General features: G+C 43.2%; 1 protein-coding gene across 1 annotated transcript in view; it reads right to left on the reverse strand.

Annotated features, from left to right (window-relative positions):
* The window catches only part of F5 (coagulation factor V), a 170906-nt gene that overhangs the window by 79769 nt on the left and 70455 nt on the right, over window positions 1-20682 (reverse strand). The window contains exons 13-15 of the mRNA XM_044283579.1: window positions 18791-19922; window positions 12911-13651; window positions 10673-10847 (exon numbers count right to left, since the gene is read on the reverse strand). Coding sequence (XP_044139514.1) covers window positions 10673-10847; window positions 12911-13651; window positions 18791-19922 — 2048 coding nt within the window. The remainder of the gene's footprint in view (window positions 1-10672; window positions 10848-12910; window positions 13652-18790; window positions 19923-20682) is intronic.

The following is a 20682-nucleotide window of genomic DNA, read 5'->3' on the forward strand; positions in this document are numbered from 1 at the left end:
CACCAAATTCAGCACATGCGCCAAGCAAGGGATGTGCGTCAAATTGGCTAGTCCCAGAGCTGCAACGAGATTTCGCCCATTATCACACACCACCAGGCCGGGCTTGAGGCTCACCGGCAGCAACCACTCGTCGGTCTGTTGTTCAATACCCCGCCACAACTCCTGTGCGGTGTGGGGCCTGTCCCCCAAACATATGAGTTTCAGAATGGCCTGCTGACGTTTACCCCGGGCTGTGCTGAAGTTGGTGGTGAAGGTGTGTGGCTGACTGGATGAGCAGGTGGAAGAAGAGGAGGAGGAAGCCGAGAAGGAGGAGGTGGCAACAGGAGGCAAAGAATGTTGCCCTGCGATCCTTGGCGGCGGCAGGACGTGCGCCAAACAGCTCTCCGCCTGGGGCCCAGCTGCCACTACATTTACCCAGTGTGCAGTTAGGGAGATATAGCGTCCCTGGCCGTGCTTACTGGTCCACGTATCTGTGGTTAGGTGGACCTTGCTACAGATGGCGTTGCGCAGTGCACACTTGATTTTATCGGATACTTGGTTGTGCAGGGAAGGCACGGCTCTCTTGGAGAAGTAGTGCCGGCTGGGAACAACATACTGTGGGACAGCAAGCGACATGAGCTGTTTGAAGCTGTCTGTGTCCACCAGCCTAAATGACAGCATTTCATAGGCCAGTAGTTTAGAAATGCTGGCATTCAGGGCCAGGGATCGAGGGTGGCTAGGTGGGAATTTACGCTTTCTATCAAATGTTTGTGAGATGGAGAGCTGAACGCTGGCGTGTGACATGGTTGAGACGCTTGGTGACGGAGGTGGTGGTGGTGGTGTTGGTGGTACATCCCCTGTTTGCTGGGCGGCAGGTGCCAACGTTCCTCCAGAGGCGGAGGAAGAGGCCGAGGCGGCAGCAGCAGAATAGGCCGAGGCGGCAGCAGCAGAAGAGGTAGCAGGGGGAGCCTGAGTGACTTCCTTGGTTTTAAGGTGTTTACTCCACTGCAGTTCATGCTTTGCATGCAGGTGCCTGGTCATGCAGGTTGTGCTCAGGTTCAGAACGTTAATGCCTCGCTTCAGGCTCTGATGGCACAGCGTGCAAACCACTCGGGTCTTGTCGTCAGCACATTGTTTGAAGAAGTGCCATGCCAGGGAACTCCTTGAAGCTGCCTTTGGGGTGCTCGGTCCCAGATGGCGGCGGTCAGTAGCAGGCGGAGTCTCTTGGCGGCGGGTGTTCTGCTTTTGCCCACTGCTCCCTCTTTTGCTACGCTGTTGGCTCGGTCTCACCACTGCCTCTTCCTCCGAACTGTGAAAGTCAGTGGCACGACCTTCATTCCATGTGGGGTCTAGGACCTCATCGTCCCCTGCATCGTCTTCCACCCAGTCTTGATCCCTGACCTCCTGTTCAGTCTGCACACTGCAGAAAGACGCAGCAGTTGGCACCTGTGTTTCGTCATCATCAGAGACATGCTGAGGTGGTATTCCCATGTCCTCATCATCAGGAAACATAAGTGGTTGTGCGTCAGTGCATTCTATGTCTTTCACCGCTGGGGAAGGGCTAGGTGGATGCCCTTGGGAAACCCTGCCAGCGGAGTCTTCAAACAGCATAAGAGACTGCTGCATAACTTGAGGCTGAGACAGTTTCCCTGGTATGCATGGGGGTGATGTGACAGACTGATGGGGTTGGTTTTCAGGCGCCATCTGTGCGCTTTCTGCAGAAGACTGGGTGGGAGATAATGTGAACGTGCTGGATCCACTGTCGGCCACCCAATTGACTAATGCCTGTACCTGCTCAGGCCTTACCATCCTTAGAACGGCATTGGGCCCCACCATATATCGCTGTAAATTCTGGCGGCTACTGGGACCTGAGGTAGTTGGTACACTAGGACGTGTGGATGTGGCAGAACGGCCACGTCCTCTCCCAGCACCAGAGGGTCCACTAACACCACCACGACCATGTCCACGTCCGCGTCCCTTACTAGATGTTTTTCTCATTGTTATGGTTCACCACAACAACAAATATATTATTTGGCCCAATGTATTGTATTCAAATTCAGCGGGATATAAATTTGAGGCCTAGTATTTAGGCGCTGGGTGACCGGTATGGATTTAGTGACAGAATTAGACTTGGAAATGCACAGAAGCGTGTGTGTGAAGTTATTCTGAATGACCCAATGTGCACCTTGAATATTATATACCCTTTTTGGGATAGATTTCAAATAGCTCTGATATAGCAGGAACCACTAAATTATGAAATTGCTAAATTGGGAATTGTACTTCAACCCAGAACAAAAAATGTGCTTTGACGGACACTAAATATCTTGCCCAGCAACAACAGTACAGCGGTGGGTAACGAGAGATTTAGAGGGATTTAAATTTGAGGCCTAGTATTTAGGCGCTGGGTCACCGGTATGGATTTAGTGACAGAATTAGACTTGGAAATGCACAGAAGCGTGTGTGTGAAGTTATTCTGAATGACCCTATGTGCACCTTCAATATTATATACCCTTTTAGGGATAGATTTCAAATAGCTCTGATATAGCAGAAACCACTAAATTATGAAATTGCTAAATTGGGAATTGTACTTCAACCCAGAACAAAAAATGTGCTTTGACGGACACTAAATATCTTGCCCAGCAACAACAGTACAGCGGTGGGTAACGAGAGATTTAGAGGGATTTAAATTTGAGGCCTAGTATTTAGGCGCTGGGTCACCGGTATGGATTTAGTGACAGAATTAGACTTGGAAATGCACAGAAGCGTGTGTGTGAAGTTATTCTGAATGACCCTATGTGCACCTTCAATATTATATACCCTTTTAGGGATAGATTTCAAATAGCTCTGATATAGCAGAAACCACTAAATTATGAAATTGCTAAATTGGGAATTGTACTTCAACCCAGAACAAAAAATGTGCTTTGACGGACACTAAATATCTTGCCCAGCAACAACAGTACAGCGGTGGGTAACGAGAGATTTAGAGGGATTTAAATTTGAGGCCTAGTATTTAGGCGCTGGGTGACAGGTATGGGTTTAGTGACAGAATTAGACTTGGAAATACACAGTAGCGGGTGTGTGTGAAGTTATTCTGAATGACCCAATGTGCACCTTCAATATTATATACCCTTTTTGGGATAGATTTCAAATAGCTCTGATATAGCAGGAACCACTAAATTATGAAATTGCTAAATTGGGAATTGTACTTCAACCCAGAACAAAAAATGTGCTTTGACGGACACTAAATATCTTGCCCAGCAACAACAGTACAGCGGTGGGTAACGAGAGATTTAGAGGGATTTAAATTTGAGGCCTAGTATTTAGGCGCTGGGTCACCGGTATGGATTTAGTGACAGAATTAGACTTGGAAATGCACAGAAGCGTGTGTGTGAAGTTATTCTGAATGACCCTATGTGCACCTTCAATATTATATACCCTTTTAGGGATAGATTTCAAATAGCTCTGATATAGCAGAAACCACTAAATTATGAAATTGCTAAATTGGGAATTGTACTTCAACCCAGAACAAAAAATGTGCTTTGACGGACACTAAATATCTTGCCCAGCAACAACAGTACAGTGGTGGGTAACGAGAGATTTAGAGGGATTTAAATTTGAGGCCTAGTATTTAGGCGCTGGGTCACCGGTATGGATTTAGTGACAGAATTAGACTTGGAAATGCACAGAAGCGTGTGTGTGAAGTTATTCTGAATGACCCTATGTGCACCTTCAATATTATATACCCTTTTAGGGATAGATTTCAAATAGCTCTGATATAGCAGAAACCACTAAATTATGAAATTGCTAAATTGGGAATTGTACTTCAACCCAGAACAAAAAATGTGCTTTGACGGACACTAAATATCTTGCCCAGCAACAACAGTACAGCGGTGGGTAACGAGAGATTTAGAGGGATTTAAATTTGAGGCCTAGTATTTAGGCGCTGGGTGACAGGTATGGGTTTAGTGACAGAATTAGACTTGGAAATACACAGTAGCGGGTGTGTGTGAAGTTATTCTGAATGACCCAATGTGCACCTTCAATATTATATACCCTTTTTGGGATAGATTTCAAATAGCTCTGATATAGCAGGAACCACTAAATTATGAAATTGCTAAATTGGGAATTGTACTTCAACCCAGAACAAAAAATGTGCTTTGACGGACACTAAATATCTTGCCCAGCAACAACAGTACAGCGGTGGGTAACGAGAGATTTAGAGGGATTTAAATTTGAGGCCTAGTATTTAGGCGCTGGGTCACCGGTATGGATTTAGTGACAGAATTAGACTTGGAAATGCACAGAAGCGTGTGTGTGAAGTTATTCTGAATGACCCTATGTGCACCTTCAATATTATATACCCTTTTAGGGATAGATTTCAAATAGCTCTGATATAGCAGAAACCACTAAATTATGAAATTGCTAAATTGGGAATTGTACTTCAACCCAGAACAAAAAATGTGCTTTGACGGACACTAAATATCTTGCCCAGCAACAACAGTACAGCGGTGGGTAACGAGAGATTTAGAGGGATTTAAATTTGAGGCCTAGTATTTAGGCGCTGGGTCACCGGTATGGATTTAGTGACAGAATTAGACTTGGAAATGCACAGAAGCGTGTGTGTGAAGTTATTCTGAATGACCCTATGTGCACCTTCAATATTATATACCCTTTTAGGGATAGATTTCAAATAGCTCTGATATAGCAGAAACCACTAAATTATGAAATTGCTAAATTGGGAATTGTACTTCAACCCAGAACAAAAAATGTGCTTTGACGGACACTAAATATCTTGCCCAGCAACAACAGTACAGCGGTGGGTAACGAGAGATTTAGAGGGATTTAAATTTGAGGCCTAGTATTTAGGCGCTGGGTGACAGGTATGGGTTTAGTGACAGAATTAGACTTGGAAATACACAGTAGCGGGTGTGTGTGAAGTTATTCTGAATGACCCAATGTGCACCTTCAATATTATATACCCTTTTTGGGATAGATTTCAAATAGCTCTGATATAGCAGGAACCACTAAATTATGAAATTGCTAAATTGGGAATTGTATTTCAACCCAGAACAAGAAATGTGCTTGAACGGACACTAAATAACTCGCCCAGCTACAGCACTAGGGACAGATTTAGCTGGATATAAATTTGAGGCCTAGTATTTAGGCGCTGGGTGACCGGTATGGATTTAGTGACAGAATTAGACTGGGATATGGCCAAAAAATGAACAGACTATTGCTGGTTAAATGCACTTGGTGTGACAGCTTCACCCTGATGTAGGCTTTAGCCAAAAAACAACCACACCATTGAGGGTTAAATGCACTTGGTGACAGGCGCAGCTTGCCCCTGATTTTGTATATGGCCAAAAAATGAACAGACTATTGCTGGTTAAATGCACTTGGTGTGACAGCTTCACCCTGATGTAGGCTTTAGCCAAAAAACAACCACACCATTGAGGGTTAAATGCACTTGGTGACAGGCGCAGCTTGCCCCTGATTTTGTATATGGCCAAAAAATGAACAGACTATTGCTGGTTAAATGCACTTGGTGTGACAGCTTCACCCTGATGTAGGCTTTAGCCAAAAAACAACCACACCATTGAGGGTTAAATGCACTTGGTGACAGGCGCAGCTTGCCCCTGATTTTGTATATGGCCAAAAAATGAACAGACTATTGCTGGTTAAATGCACTTGGTGTGACAGCTTCACCCTGATGTAGGCTTTAGCCAAAAAACAACCACACCATTGAGGGTTAAATGCACTTGGTCGCAGCTTGTGCTGGCGCACCACAAGACACAAAATGGCCGCCGATCACCCCAGAAAAATGAGACTGACAAACGGTCTGTGCAGCCTAAAAACAGTGAGCAATTGAGGATCAGCAGCTCAATGATCCACAGCTGCAGATCGATCAGTTAATCAAGTCCTTTGGAGGAGTTAATCTGCCTAATCTCGCCCTACTGTCGCAGCCGCAACCTCTCCCTACGCTAATCAGAGCAGAGTGACGGGCGGCGCTATGTGACTCCAGCTTAAATAGAGGCTGGGTCACATGGTGCTCTGGCCAATCACAGCCATGCCAATAGTAGGCATGGCTGTGATGGCCTCTTGGGGCAAGTAGTATGACGCTTGTTGATTGGCTGCTTTGCAGCCTTTCAAAAAGCGCCAAGAAAGCGTCACAAAAGCGCGAAGAAAGCGACGAACACCGAACCCGAACCCGGACTTTTACGAAAATGTCCGGGTTCGGGTCCGTGTCACGGACACCCCAAAATTCGGTACGAACCCGAACTATACAGTTCGAGTTCGCTCATCCCTAGTCCCTTCCTATCAGCTGTTTCTTTTTTGAATCAGATAATTTTTTATTATCATTTTTTTTTTCATTTTCATCATCAAATGACAGTCAAATCAAATATCCACTCATCAAAAAGACATCAGGTACAAAGGATAAATGTACAAAATATCACATAAGCACAATGTACATGATATACATCCTAAGACCGTAATATTGTAGGAATTTACACAATGGGTCTAGACTTTTACTTATCTATTCTTTCCCCCTCAACAAACATCCCTATAAACACCCCCCTCCCCTCCCCACCCCAACCTTCCAAGAGCAGGACATCCTTGTAATAGGAGCATAACTACCTCCTAAGCCTTCTTCTCCTCATCATATCGGCACCTGATCCATTAATTTTGATATATATTACAGGCCAAGAGCCCCAATGAACTATGCTCCCATACAGTTATGGCACACATTCCACGGTCACACATCACACATCAGACACCAACAAACGTACACCACACATTTCACATATCACCAGATCATACACAGACACTTTCCCAGATCAGCCTTATCGGGCACCCAGAACACTCCTTGTTAATGCTAGCCAAGAACTACAGCATCCTGATCTATCTATCCAGTTACCCCAAATAGCCTCAAATTTAGTCAAGCATTTTCTTTTCTGGTACACACCCCTCTCAAGACGCACCACCACATTCATTCTAGCAACATATTCCGATACCTCTGGGGGTATCCCCTGTATCCATTTTGCTGCGATAGTCTTCCTCGCCTGATACAGCATCCTTTCTATCCCCGTGACTACTGTAGACTGCAAATTTTCCTCTGGCAACAGTCCCTATCAGCTGTTTCTAAAAACCCCTCCTGACATGTTTCACCGCTGGTGCGGCTTCGTCAGGCGAGCATGGGGTTATGGCGCGTGCATGCAGTCATTCCCTGCTTTATAGATATCACCGTCCCTCCCCTATTACCCAGCCTCTATGTAAAAATAAAAGTTAAGTTTTACAGATCATATGTAAGAGTGGGCCCCAAGCGGGATTAAATTGGTCAAGCGACCATTGAGTTTGGATAAAACCAATTACAGGATCCGCAAGTAACACACCTGGTTTTTGGTGCAGAATCAATGTGGAAATCTAGGGAAAGCCTCATGAAAATCTGGGTGGAATTTCACACTCCATGCTATCAAAGTAAATATATAAAGTTAAATGGTCCCAGACGTTTCAACAAACTTCACTTTAAGTCAATAGTATAGGTGAATATAAGTAACTTTGTAATATATCTAGAAAAATGCCTTGTTTCTCTCTAAAGTGGCTCATTCTTCTTTCCGTTTTTATAGATTTCTATGGGCAACACATGTGTCTGTCTCTTTAAATACCCTCTCTCTCTCTATGTAGCTCACTACTCCTCCTCACCTCACTCCTTTTCATAGATATCTATTGGCAGTATGTAATCTGATCGCTGTCTTGTCAGCATTTAAATAATTGCTTAGAATTGTGTAGATCAGGAATGCTCAACCTGCGGCCTTCCAGCTGTTGCAAAACTACAACTCCCAGCATGCCCAAACAGCCTACAGCTATCAGCCTACAGCAGGGTATTGAGGGAGTTGTAGTTTTACAACAGCTGGAGGGCCGCAGGTTGATCATGCCTGGTGTAGATTTATTACTATTTCTAAATGCTTTAATTCTAAAGATTAGAATAAGAGTTCCTGCTTCGGCGCTCAGAGACCGGGAATAGACAGTCTTGAGAGTTAGCAAATCTTCTTTATTTCAATAAAATGCGTGTAGGCTATAAGAAACAACTTGTTTCAGGGAGTCTTGGGTCCCCTTCATCAGGTTAGGCCTCTTTCACACTTGCGTTGTCCGGATCCGGCGTGTACTCCACTTGCCGGAATTACACGCCAGATCCGGAAAAACGCAAGTGAACTGAAAGCATTTGAAGACGGATCCGTCTTCAAAATGCTTTCAGTGTTACTATGGCAGCTAGGACGCTATTAAAGTCCTGGTTGCCATAGTAGTAGTGGGGAGCGGGGGAGCGGTATACTTACAGTCCGTGCAGCTCCAGAATGACGTCAGAGCGCCCCATGCGCATGGATGACGTGCCATGCGATCACGTGATCCATGCGCTTGGGGCGCCCTGACGTCACTCTGGAGCGCCCCGGGAGCCGCACGGACGGTAAGTATGCTGCTCCCCTGCTCCCCACTACACTTTACTATGGCTGCCAGGACTTTAGCGTCCCGGCAGCCATGGTAACCATTGAGAAAAAGCTAAACGTCGGATCCGGCAATGCGCCGAAACGGCGTTTAGCTTAAGGCCGGATGCGGATTAATGCCTTTCAATGGGCATTAATTCCGGATCCGGCCTTGCGGCAAGTCTTCAGGATTTTTGGCCGGAGCAAAAAGCGCAGCATGCTGCGGTATTTTCTCTGGCCAAAAAACGTTCCGGTCCGGAACTGAAGACATCCTGATGCATCCTGAACGGATTTCTCTCCATTCAGAATGCATTAGGATAAAACTGATCAGGATTCTTCCGGCATAGAGCCCCGACGACGGAACTCTATGCCGGAAGAAAAGAACGCAGGTGTGAAAGAGCCCTTAGAAAAAAATAAGTGCCAAAGCAGGAACTCTTAGGCCTAGTTCACACGACCGTATGGCTTTAATAGTTTTTTGCGGTCCGTTTTTCACGGATCCGTTGTTCCGTTTTTGAGTTCCGTTGTGTTTCCGTTTCCGTTCCGTTGTTCCGTTCCGTTTTTCCGTATGCCATGTACAGTTTACAGTAATTACATAGGAAAAATTGGGCTGGCCATAACATTTTCAATAGATGGTTCAGAAAAAACGGAACGGAAACGGAAGACATACGGATGCATTTCTGTATGTGTTCCGTTTTTTTTGCGGATCCATTGACTTGAATGGAGCCACGACCCGTGATTTACGGCCAAATATAGGACAAGCTCTATCTTTCAGGCCTAGTTCACACGAACGTTTTTTTTGCGGGTGTACGGGCCGTTTTTTTGTGTTCCGTATACGGTCCGTATACGGAACCATTCATTTCAATGGTTCCGCAAAAAAAACGGAATGTGTTCCGTATGCCTTCCGTTTCCGTTTTTTCCGTTCCGTTGAAAGATAGAGCTTGTCCTATATTTGGCCGTAAATCACGGGTCGTGGCTCCATTCAAGTCAATGGATCCGCAAAAAAAACGGAACACATACAGAAATGCATCCGTATGTCTTCCGTTTCCGTTCCGTTTTTTCTGAACCATCTATTGAAAATGTTATGGCCAGCCCAATTTTTCCTATGTAATTACTGTAAACTGTACATGGCATACGGAAAAACGGAACGGAACAACGGAACGGAAACGGAAACACAACGGAACTCAAAAACGGAACAACGGATCCGTGAAAAACGGACCGCAAAAAACTATTAAAGCCATACGGTCGTGTGAACTAGGCCTCAACGGAACGGAAAAACGGAAAAACGGAAACGGAAGGCATACGGAACACATTCCGTTTTTTTTGCGGAACCATTGAAATGAATGGTTCCGTATACGGACCGTATACGGAACACAAAAAAACGGCCCGTACACCCGCAAAAAAAACGTTCGTGTGAACTAGGCCTTATTCTAATCCAAGCATCTCCTTGCGGGACTGGGCATCCCATTTTGAAGGAACTACCACCTACGACAGCACACCCGATGACATCCTATTTTGTATCAAGTCTTCAATAGGGTTGTGCCTATTTTTAGCACAACCCCATAAGGTGAGCCTCCATTTGTACACCTTCTATATTATACACATTGTGTAGAACGTACAACCCTATTGTGCGCTCTTTGTTGTGCCCCAACTATCTAGGCACGCCCGAATATCCAACATTAATTCTAAAGACTACAGGGATGATCTACACTAAATCTACAACAGTAATTCCTAATACTTCAGGGGAACGTTTTAAAATGTTTCCACTCCTGGGGAACCCCAAAGAACTCAAAGAAATCTGACATATAGGAAGGTATACCATGCTATAATTCTTGTCCAGTACGATAACTTGGCTCAGATATGTTTACTGCTTTTAAAAGCATCTTTATACAAACTGAAATCCGTTTACTTTCCTTATGGTAAAAATGACAGGTCTTGTTGCCGTGTTCATGGGAATCACTGGTCAATGGTCTAGAAATCCCAAGGTTCCAGGGATCCCTGGTTGAGAAGCACTGGTCTACAACAATTATAAACTTGGGCCCTGATTTATCAAGACAGGAAAATGCTATGTCTTGATGGGCCCTGCACTGCTGGATACCTTGTCAGGTATAAATATTGATAAATAAGCCAGTGCTGATGGCCCATACCTCACCCTCCCCGTGCCCCCTTTTTTAAATCTGGCATGGCAGGAATGATAAATTCCTCCCTTGGTTTCTTACCTGGATAATATCCTCAACTTCAGCTCTAATGACAGGTCCAAGTAGGCCAAGATGTTCTTCATATTCACCTTCTACATCAGGTTTTGTAAAAGTGCTGTCGAGGTACTTTCGAAATACAACCTTTGTGTACATGGTCTGCCTTGTTTCACCAATATGTTTTTCATTTACTTGGTTCCTGTGGGAAAAAAACAAACTAATTTGCTTAGTTCTCTATATATTGACTTTTGTAGGATGCAACCTGTGAACTGCATTCAGTGCTCAGTTTTTCTTAACTGCAGACCTAAAGTATCCCAACAGGACATGATTTGAGGCTATCCCACCAAATAAACCCACCAATTCCAGCCGACCATCTAATGTGTATGACAACAGCCTTGAAGTATTGGTCTGTTGGATTTCAACTTGACTTATCCCTTGTTCTCCCAACAACAGCTTGTTCCCCTCCCGGCTGAAGGAGCATTCAGGCTACAGCTGTCTAATGTGTCAGTATAAGACACTGAGTATTAAACATTATATTTTAGTATACAGTGATCCCTCAAGATACAATGGTCTCAAGATACAATATTTTCTGGGCCATTGTAAGTTGATGTATGACTCAACATACTGTATAATGCCTCAGATTCAGATCCAACCAATTAACATGGCTATTTCACTGGTAAAACACCTTTATTGGTTTTGTAGTATGTCCTCCGTGGTACTAAATTCTCTGTACTTCCCCCTGTCTGTGTCGGGAGATGCTGCTCCTTTGGACAGCAGTCCATTTGATTTTTTCTGGTACATGTACAGTACAGACCAAAAGTTTGGACACACCTTCTCATTCAAAAGGGTTTTCTTTATTTTCATGACTATGAAAATTGTAGATTCACACTGAAGGCATCAAAACTATGAATTAACACATGTGGAATTATATACATAACAAAAAAGTGTTAAACAACTGAAAATATGTCATATGCTAGGAAACCACTGCTAAGGACAGGCAACAAGCAGAAGAGACTTGTTTGGGCTAAAGAACACAAGGAATGGACATTAGACCAGTGGAAATCTGTGTTTTGGTCTGATGAGTCCAAATTTGAGATCTTTGGTTCCAACCACCATGTCTTTGTGCGACGCAGAAAAGGTGAACGGATTAACTCTACATGCCTGGTTCCCACCGTGAAGCGTGGAGGAGGAGGTGTGATGGTGTGGGGGTGCTTTGCTGGTGACACTGTTGGGGATTTATTCAAAATTGAAGGCATACTGAACCAGCATGGCTACCACAGCATCTTGCAGCGGCATGCTATTCCATCCGGTTTGCGTTTAGTTGGACCATCATTTATTTTTCAACAGGACAATGACCCCAAACACACCTCCAGGCTGTGTAAGGGCTATTTGACCATGAAGGAGAGTGATGGGGTGCTGCGCCAGATGACCTGGCCTCCATAGTCACCGGACCTGAACCCAATCGAGATGGTTTGGGGTGAGCTGGACCTCAGAGTGAAGGCAAAAGAGCCAACAAGTGCTAAGCATCTCTGTGAACTCCTTCAAGACTGTTGGAAGACCATTTCAGGTGACTACCTCTTGAAGCTCATCAAGAGAATGCCAACAGTGTGCAAAGCAGTAATCAAAGCAAAAGGTGGCTACTTTGAAGAACCTAGAATATGACATATTTTCAGTTGTTTCACACTTTTTTGTTATGTATATAATTCCATATGTGTTAATTCATAGTTGTGATGCCTTCAGTGTGAATCTACAATTTTCATAGTCATGAAAATAAAGAAAACTCTTTGAATGAGAAGGTGTGTCCAAATTTTTGGTCTGTACTGTATGTACTATGCAATACCCCAAAGAAGTTCCTGCCCTCACCATAGAAAGTCATTTACAGCTTATATTACTGGCAGTTATATGTAAAGACTTATTTTATCTGTCTTGGTTATCTGCTTATTTTTCTTAAAACGTCAATTTTTCTTATTCTGGGATTAGATTTTGGGGTTTTGGAACCAATTACTAGTTTTCCATAGAGTTATAGACTCAAGTTACAATGGTTTCAACATACAATGGTCGTCCCGGAACCAATTAATATTGTAACTTGAGGGACCACTGTATCTGGTTCTGCCCTTTTAATTAGAGAGGAACAATAGCCACCATGTACTTAAAATTCAATTGTTCATAGCAATGATGCAATACGAGACAATTAACAATATAGCTATGGGCACATTGTAGCAAATAACTATAACTGAGAAGGAACACAACAAAGATCTGTACCTTCTTGAGCCTCCTGTGTAGTCCCACTGCACTTCCTCAGCTGCAATATAGTAATTCCTTTTTGTTCCTTTTGAGGTTCGCATGAAATGTTCTACTATCTTATCTGGGTTAGTGTAGCGGTTTACATCATCCTCTGTCTCTATTTTATATGGTTCTTCATATAAAATATATTGAGGCTTGATTTTCTCTTCATCAGTGAGGAAGCTGGCATCATGGTCATACTCTGCATAATTACCATCCATTCCTCTGGATACTCCAATTACAATTTCAGATTTGTGTTCATGTGGATTGAATCCTCTTGGACTAAACCCTCTTGGAGTAAATGTCCCATTCCTTACATCACTGTGTACAGAATTATTTGGCGCCATGTTTTCATCAAATAAGGTCCCATTTTTCTTATAGCCCTGCTCGCTCTTTTGGCTATTAACAGCGGTTCTTTTTTCTTTCATCTTTACCATATTTTTTTTCCTTCTGAGATACTTAACAACCAATGTCTGATTTGCATTTTGGTCAATTTGAAACATGCCCATCTTTTTGAAATACCGTTTTTTATTTTGTTTAACATCAGTATTATTGACTTTTTCTACTGTCACGTTACTTGTTGGAAGGGATTGATTTTGAAGATCCTCAAAATGATTCTCTACAGTTTCATTAGGGATTGCGTTTTCACTCTCTTTAGCATCTGTTTCACTTTGTTCCTTGAGAACAATATTTTTCATGATATCTTCAAATATATGGGCACTAAAGAAAAACAAGTAATTATGATGAGTTAATGTACAGGACCAGTAAGTATCTTATAGTGGCTCATGTAATAAACCTTCCTAGCTATTTTTCTCCTGTTCCATCCAGTTTTATTCCTCCTCCATAAATGATTAAAGACAATGGTCATTCATTTTAGTTAAAACATTAGGGTCAGTTGACTCTACTAAAGACTCAGAATAAGGCTACATTCACACGACCGTATGCATTTTGCGGCCCGCAAATTGTGGATCCGCGAAAAAAACTGATGACGTCCGTATGTCATTAGTTTTTTTGCGGATCCATCCATTGTAACAATGCCTAACATTGTCCGCAAAACAGACAAGAATAGGACATGCTCTATTTTTTTTTGCGGGGTTACGGAACGGACATACGGATGTGGATAGCACACGGTGTGCTGTCTGCATTTTTTGCGCACCCGCTGAAATAAATGGGTCTGCATCCTGTCTGCAAAAAAAAAGGAACAGACACGGAAAAACAATACGTTCTTGTGAATGTACCCTAAACTGAACTATTTTGTCAGCAGGTTCAACTCTGTTAAACCAGGCATACTGCCTTGTAGGGTAGATCCTGCAGATTAAAACAATACCTTTCTAGCTAAAAAATTTTGCACGATTCATGAGATATGTTAGTTCTAATCCATATGCAGATTAGGTCTTCAATGTACCAAAGGGGTTGTCCCTAGCCCCCAGGTGCTCCTCCACTTTCCTGACTTTGGCATCCCCCTACCCCCGCTTGCCTTGACTGAGAGAGCCAGGCATCCTCATTGTATGTTTCTCTGGTGATGAGATCATCTTAGCAACAGAGAAACTCAAAGGAGATGTACTGGGCATGCCCTGTGGTTTCTACAATTGGTGCATTACTATTAGACCTTTTTGTACAATTTTCAGTTATGTCAGTTATATTTAGCTTATTTTTTGTGAGGGCCAACAATTTTTTTCTTACATTATCCCCATGTTAAGGCTTTTTCAAAGTTTCGCCAAAATGAGGGATGTGAGCAAGTGATTACAATGTTATAAAAACAAACTGACTTACTTAAAGGGGTTTTCTGAGACTTACATAATCCTCTTGATAGGTCATCAGTATCTGATTGGTGGGGGTCCAACAACTGGGGCCCCCACTGATCAGCTGTTTGAAAAGGCAGCAGCACTCACAGTAGTGCAGTGGCCATCTTTCAGCTTTCCCTAGGCCATGTGACGACCTAGGCGTAGCTCAGCCCTATAGAGCTGTGATACCAAGCACAACCGCTGTACAATGTACTGCACTGTGCTTGGTAAGCAGGGAGAAGGCTGCGGCTGCTACCCCCACCGATCAGATACTGATGACCTATCCAGACAGTCGGTGGCTCGTTCAGTGATCTCCTCCACAGTATGAGAAAGAGGGATTCCTATTGTGATCACTCGTTCTCATACAGCTGCACTGTTTCTGGGCAGCAGATCGCTGTTTAGACAGCATGATCTACTGCCCAGAAATGATGATTGATGTGCCTGCACGAACAACAGGATCACCCAATGAACAAGAGTTTTTGCTCGTTCTTTGGGTGATCGTTAGCAATTTACATACGCATTTTGTCAGAAACTGCAAAGATTGCAAATATAGAAGAGCGAATTTCTCAAAAATTTGATTCTGCTGGTTTGCTGAATTTTCCAAAAAGAATCATTTTCAATCCGAATTTATTCACGGCGAATTGCGTTAAAAAACAGCTATTTCTTGGCTGCAGAGAGCATGTACAGTGGATTAAAACACTGTGCCTTGCAGTAACACACATAGGGAGTCTGCTGTGGTAGTGAAACAATACTGTGAGTCAGTATGACACGCACATGGGCCAAAACTGACCAAATAACTCAAGTGTGAATTCAGCCTTACAGGTCGATGGTAGCACCAGGAATAAAGAACTGTGCAGAGGCCCAAGCTCCTACTGTAGCGTGAAAGAGCGCACTCCTTTTACACCGTTGTCAGCTGATTCCACATAGATGTCTACAGAACCTGTTCTATTAAATGCTTATAGAAGTAGAGCCCCCCTGACAGAGTGGAGAGGGTGTCAACAATAATGTTGTGTTGACGTCACTGATTATTTTGCCCTTCCTCTGATCTGTCTGAACAATTACCCCCCAAAAATGGATCCTGTCTGCCTTCACTCAGTCAGCATTTGGTCAGTAAACCATCAGTATTGCTAATGCAAAAAAAAAACAGGAGTGGATCCAAAACAGAAATGACACGTGGATGGAATATTTGCATGTCTTCGGTGTTTTGTACCCACTCCTGCTTTTGGCTACCAAATCATAAGCCAATTCAGATGGGACCATACGGGCCTTACAGCTGCTACACAGACAGGATCCGTTGTTCGTCTCATTTTTCCTTCCTTCTGACAGATCAGAAGTGACAAATAAATGATGTCAATCAGGCCAAAAAGGCAAAATAGTGGCCCAGTCATAGAGTAGGGAGAGTGGGAGAACAGCTTGAGAAGTCCACAGAGTGTCCCAATGACATAGTGTTAAGGTAGAAGCAGCATGAGGAAGCCACAGAGTGGCCCAGTGACATAGTGTTGAGTTAGCAGCAGCATGAGGAGGCCACAGACTGGCAAGGTGACATAGTGTGGAGGTGGCAGCAGCATGAGGAGGCCACAGAGTGGCCCAGTGACATAGTGTTGATTTAGCAGCAGCATGAGGAGACCACAGAGTGACAAGGTGACATAGTGTGGAGGTAGCAGAAGCACGAGGACGCCACAGACGGGCAAGGTGACATAGTGTGAAGGTGGCAGCAGCATGAGGAGGCCACAGACTGGCAAGGTGACATAGTGTGAAGGTGGCAGCAGCAGCAGCATGAGGAGGCCACAGACTGGCAAGGTGACATAATGTGGAGGTGCACACCCAAATCGCAGAGCGAAAACCGCCCGGTATGGAGCTGTCCTTACTAACTACAAGTAAATACCCAAAACTAGACTCAGAACAGCATGTAATATAGAATCACAAATTTTTATTGGACATTCACTTGTATAAAACATAGAAATCCATATATATTAGCGGCATTTAATCACCCAGGATTGATGTCCACAGATCTGTCACATTATAATACATATAATTGGCAGTAAATCTCCCAGGCTGTGAGGGAAAAAAAATCCTGGGAGAGTTACTGCCAATTATATGTATTATAATGTGACAGATCTGTGGACATCAATACTGTGTGATTAAATGCTGCTAATATATATGGATTTCTATGTTTTATACAAGTGTATGTCCAATAAAAATTTGTGAGGAGGTGGCAGCAGCAGCATGAGGAGACCTGAGTGATGAGGTGGCAGCAGCATCAGGAGACCACATAGTGACCCAGTGACAGAGTGGGGAGGTCGGTGGCAATAACAGTACACGCTGACGATGGTGGGTGTAAGAAAAAGCACTTGGCATCAGATGTGTGGAATCAGGCGGGTGGCAGCATCAGAATAGTAGCTGAGGCAGGTAGCCAGAAGAAACCGGTCTCTTTTGTCAAGGATTGGGTGAGGCAGCATGGATGATCTAATCTGATGCATTAGGCATTGGTGGGTGGAAAACCTGGCTGATCCACGCCTGATTCATCTTGACAAAGGTCAGTCTCTCCACATTTCGGATGAATTCTCCTTGGAGTAACTATGGCTCCCACTACACTAAACACCAGCTCTGATGCCACACTACGGCACTAATACATGCCAAAAAGAGCTGTAATTTTTTCACTTGACCACACAACGGCAAATAAGCCCTTTTTTTGCCACTAATACATGCCAAAAAAGGCTTTAAAACATATAACTGCACCACTGAACAGCAAATAATACTTTTTTTTTCCCCCAGTAATACACGCCAAAAAAGCTTTAGAACATATAACTGCACCGCTGAATGGCCAAAAAAGCTTTAGAACATATAACTGCACCGCTGAACGAAAAATAATGCTTTTCTTTTTTTGTCACTAATATACTCCAAAAAGGTCTGTAATTTTCTCACTTCACCACACAATGGCTAATAAGCCCTTTTCCCACTAATACATGCCAAAAAAAGGCTTTAGAACATATAACTGCACCGCTGAACAGCAAATAATAAATTTTTTGTATCGCTAATACACGCCAATAATACTGTGGAATAATTCCTCCCTATCCTTTTCCTACACTTCTAATGATCTTTCCCTGAACTTCTATTCAGCAAAATAAAAGTTTTTAAGTCTTTCCTAGCACTGTCCCTAGTGCCTCCTGACGTCTCTCCCTGCACACTGGAAAATGGCTGAATCCAAGATGGCTGAGGCTATTTATAGGGCTGTGACATCATAGGGCTGACTGGCTGCTCATTGGCTGCATGCATGGCATTGTGGGGGATCCCTCATTCTTTGCTCCATGTCCTAACATGTGCCGCAGCCATTTTAGGAAAAAATGCGATTTGTTACCATGAAGTATCAGGAAATTCGGATTAGGTGCAAATCTAATTTTCCCTTAAATTCGGATCGAATTCCACTTCGTCAACTTCAATATGCTCATCTCTAATTGCAAAGTGTGTTTAGAGTGAGACTCAGGGAGGACTACTACTACAATCATTGCTACTGCCCATACACAACTATTGGGAGAATTCTACACTGTAATATACTCCAGAACTGTGCCTATTGCTGCACAGTATTATGAACTACTATTCCCATTATGTATTCAGTAAAGAGAGACTTTTTCTTATTGCAACCAAACAAGCCCTTTGCATCTGCCCTCCTGCCTTGCAGTGGTGTGTCCCCAAAGGTAAGTAATGGCAAAAATACATTGATAAATCTCCTATTTCCTTCTATTATATAGTGTTGTCTGCAGCCAACACTAGAGGGTCCTCAGTGCACAGGAATTCATACAGTTAGTATTCACTAGAAACTGAAGTAATATCTTTGCACTGAGCTCCTAGTGGCAGATGCATGAAAATGCAGGGCTTTTGCATATCGAAGAGAAAAGAGTTCAGAGTGAGCCCCCTCCTCCCAGGCCCCATAACAGTTGTACTGTCTGTCTCCACTGGAGGTAAACTTCAGGCCTGGTTCCAAATGTGATACAAGTGTCTAAAGCTTAACCTATTTCTAGGTACATTCATTCTTCTGCCGTAATGTGTAGAGAGGAAAACAATCAAATTCACTTACCCAAACATTTCTACAAGTTCTGTGTCACGAAAATCATCAATTATATTTTGAGATGAAGCTGGTGTGGTCATATGGGTTTGGACATGCACACTGTCATGTGTCTTTGCAGGTATTGTGACATTCTGAAGATTGGTGGGCACAACTGGTGGTAATGCTTTGGTTGGTTCCTGAGTTCCTCCATTAGTGTGCTCATCTGAATTCCGGTTATAGATTGATGTTACCTGATTGTTGTCCTTTTGTTCCATTAGGTGTGGTACTTCACTTCTGACATTATCTAATCGTGGTAATTCAGTGATGTTCTCAGGTCTCACCAATGAAAAATCGTTGTCATCTGATTTCTGGATATTACTAGAAGCATTCATCTCATTCTTCTCATCTTCAATTACATTTTTACTGGAGGAGTTTCCATCATCATTCTCTGCATGTCGTTTGGTAACATTTATAGAATGTACAGTGTCTGAGCCATTGCCTTCCATCTGTATTGACTTTCTATCTTTCTCTTCTACAGAGGATTCTTCAAAATATAATGTAGAATTACCATACCTTTCATCATTAAATACAGTACTGTTTGGTCCACTGTCCAAATCTGAGCTATTGCTTAGAATCTGACCATCAAACTCTTCTTCTGTTTGATTCAACTTGTCATGCTGAAGGACATCTTCAAACACATTGGTTCCATTATAGTCTTCACTTCCATTCTTTTTAAGGAGAGCATCGTCTTTTGAGGAGTACTCACCACCACCTTTCATAATAAAATCTTCTTCACTGGACTCAGATGAATACTTTTCAGTCTCCTCTCTTGGCTTAACAGAAACTTCTACAATTTCATCATCACCATCATACATATGCTCTATGGCTAAAGCAGTGAGATTTACACCTTTTTCTATTGCTTCTGAATTGTTTCTAAGTGATCGAATATTAAACAAGTCAGCCAACCCATCATTGTAGTCAACATCATCCTGAGTATTTCCATTTTCTTTAGAGCTTTCTCCTGTATCTGCTCTAATCTCTGGATAGTCAAACATAAATTCTGCATCTGGGAAGTCGTAATAATCTTCTTCATTTACACATTTTGCATTCCGAAATCTCAAAGTTGTGACTTTTGAGTTATAGTTTCCAAATATCCAGACACCTGCAGGAAAAGAAATATGGCACGTGTCATGGGGGAAGCTTTGGTAAGATCATACTCCATGGTAGACAACTCAGTTTAGGGTTAAACAATAATCTCATTCTGCAGAATTAGGGGAGAACGTTGGAGAGATTTATCATTTCCCTGCACAAGGAAACTGTTGTCAACTTTTTGAACACCACAGTGGTATTTCTGGGCTGCCCTTGCCACTTTCTGAAAAATGGGCGTGGCGATGAGTGGGTGGGGCCAGTGAGCACGCCACATTTATCTTCATTTACGTCTGTTTTCAGATGCAAAGAATGACAGAAATCTATGCCAGCTCAGAGCCATAGGGTCTGATCTGAGGTCTGAAACTGGGGTCTGTCATAGAGGTCTAAGGGGGTCTGATCTGAGGTCTGAGATGGGGGGGTCTCATCAGAAGTTTGATATGGGTGTCTGATCTGAGGTCTAAGATGGGGGGGTCATCAGACGTTTCATATGGGGGGCTAATCAGAGGTCTGATATGGGGGTCTGATCTGAAAGGTAAAGGGGGCATTTTTTGTACTGGTTCACAATATAAGGGAGTATACTTTTGTACTGGGGCATATTATAAGGGGATATTTGCACTGATGCACATTATAAGGGGGTAGTTTTTGTACTGGCACACAGGGTATTTTTCTATTTGAAGGTCTAATGGGGGTCTGGTCTGAGGTCTGATATGGTGTCTGAGAGGACTAATGGACAGGTCATCAATAGTAAAAAGAGGACAACCCCTTTAACAGTA

This window comes from Bufo gargarizans, chromosome 3 (assembly GCF_014858855.1).
Source record: "Bufo gargarizans isolate SCDJY-AF-19 chromosome 3, ASM1485885v1, whole genome shotgun sequence".
In the NCBI taxonomy this organism is placed as follows: Eukaryota; Metazoa; Chordata; class Amphibia; order Anura; family Bufonidae; genus Bufo; species Bufo gargarizans.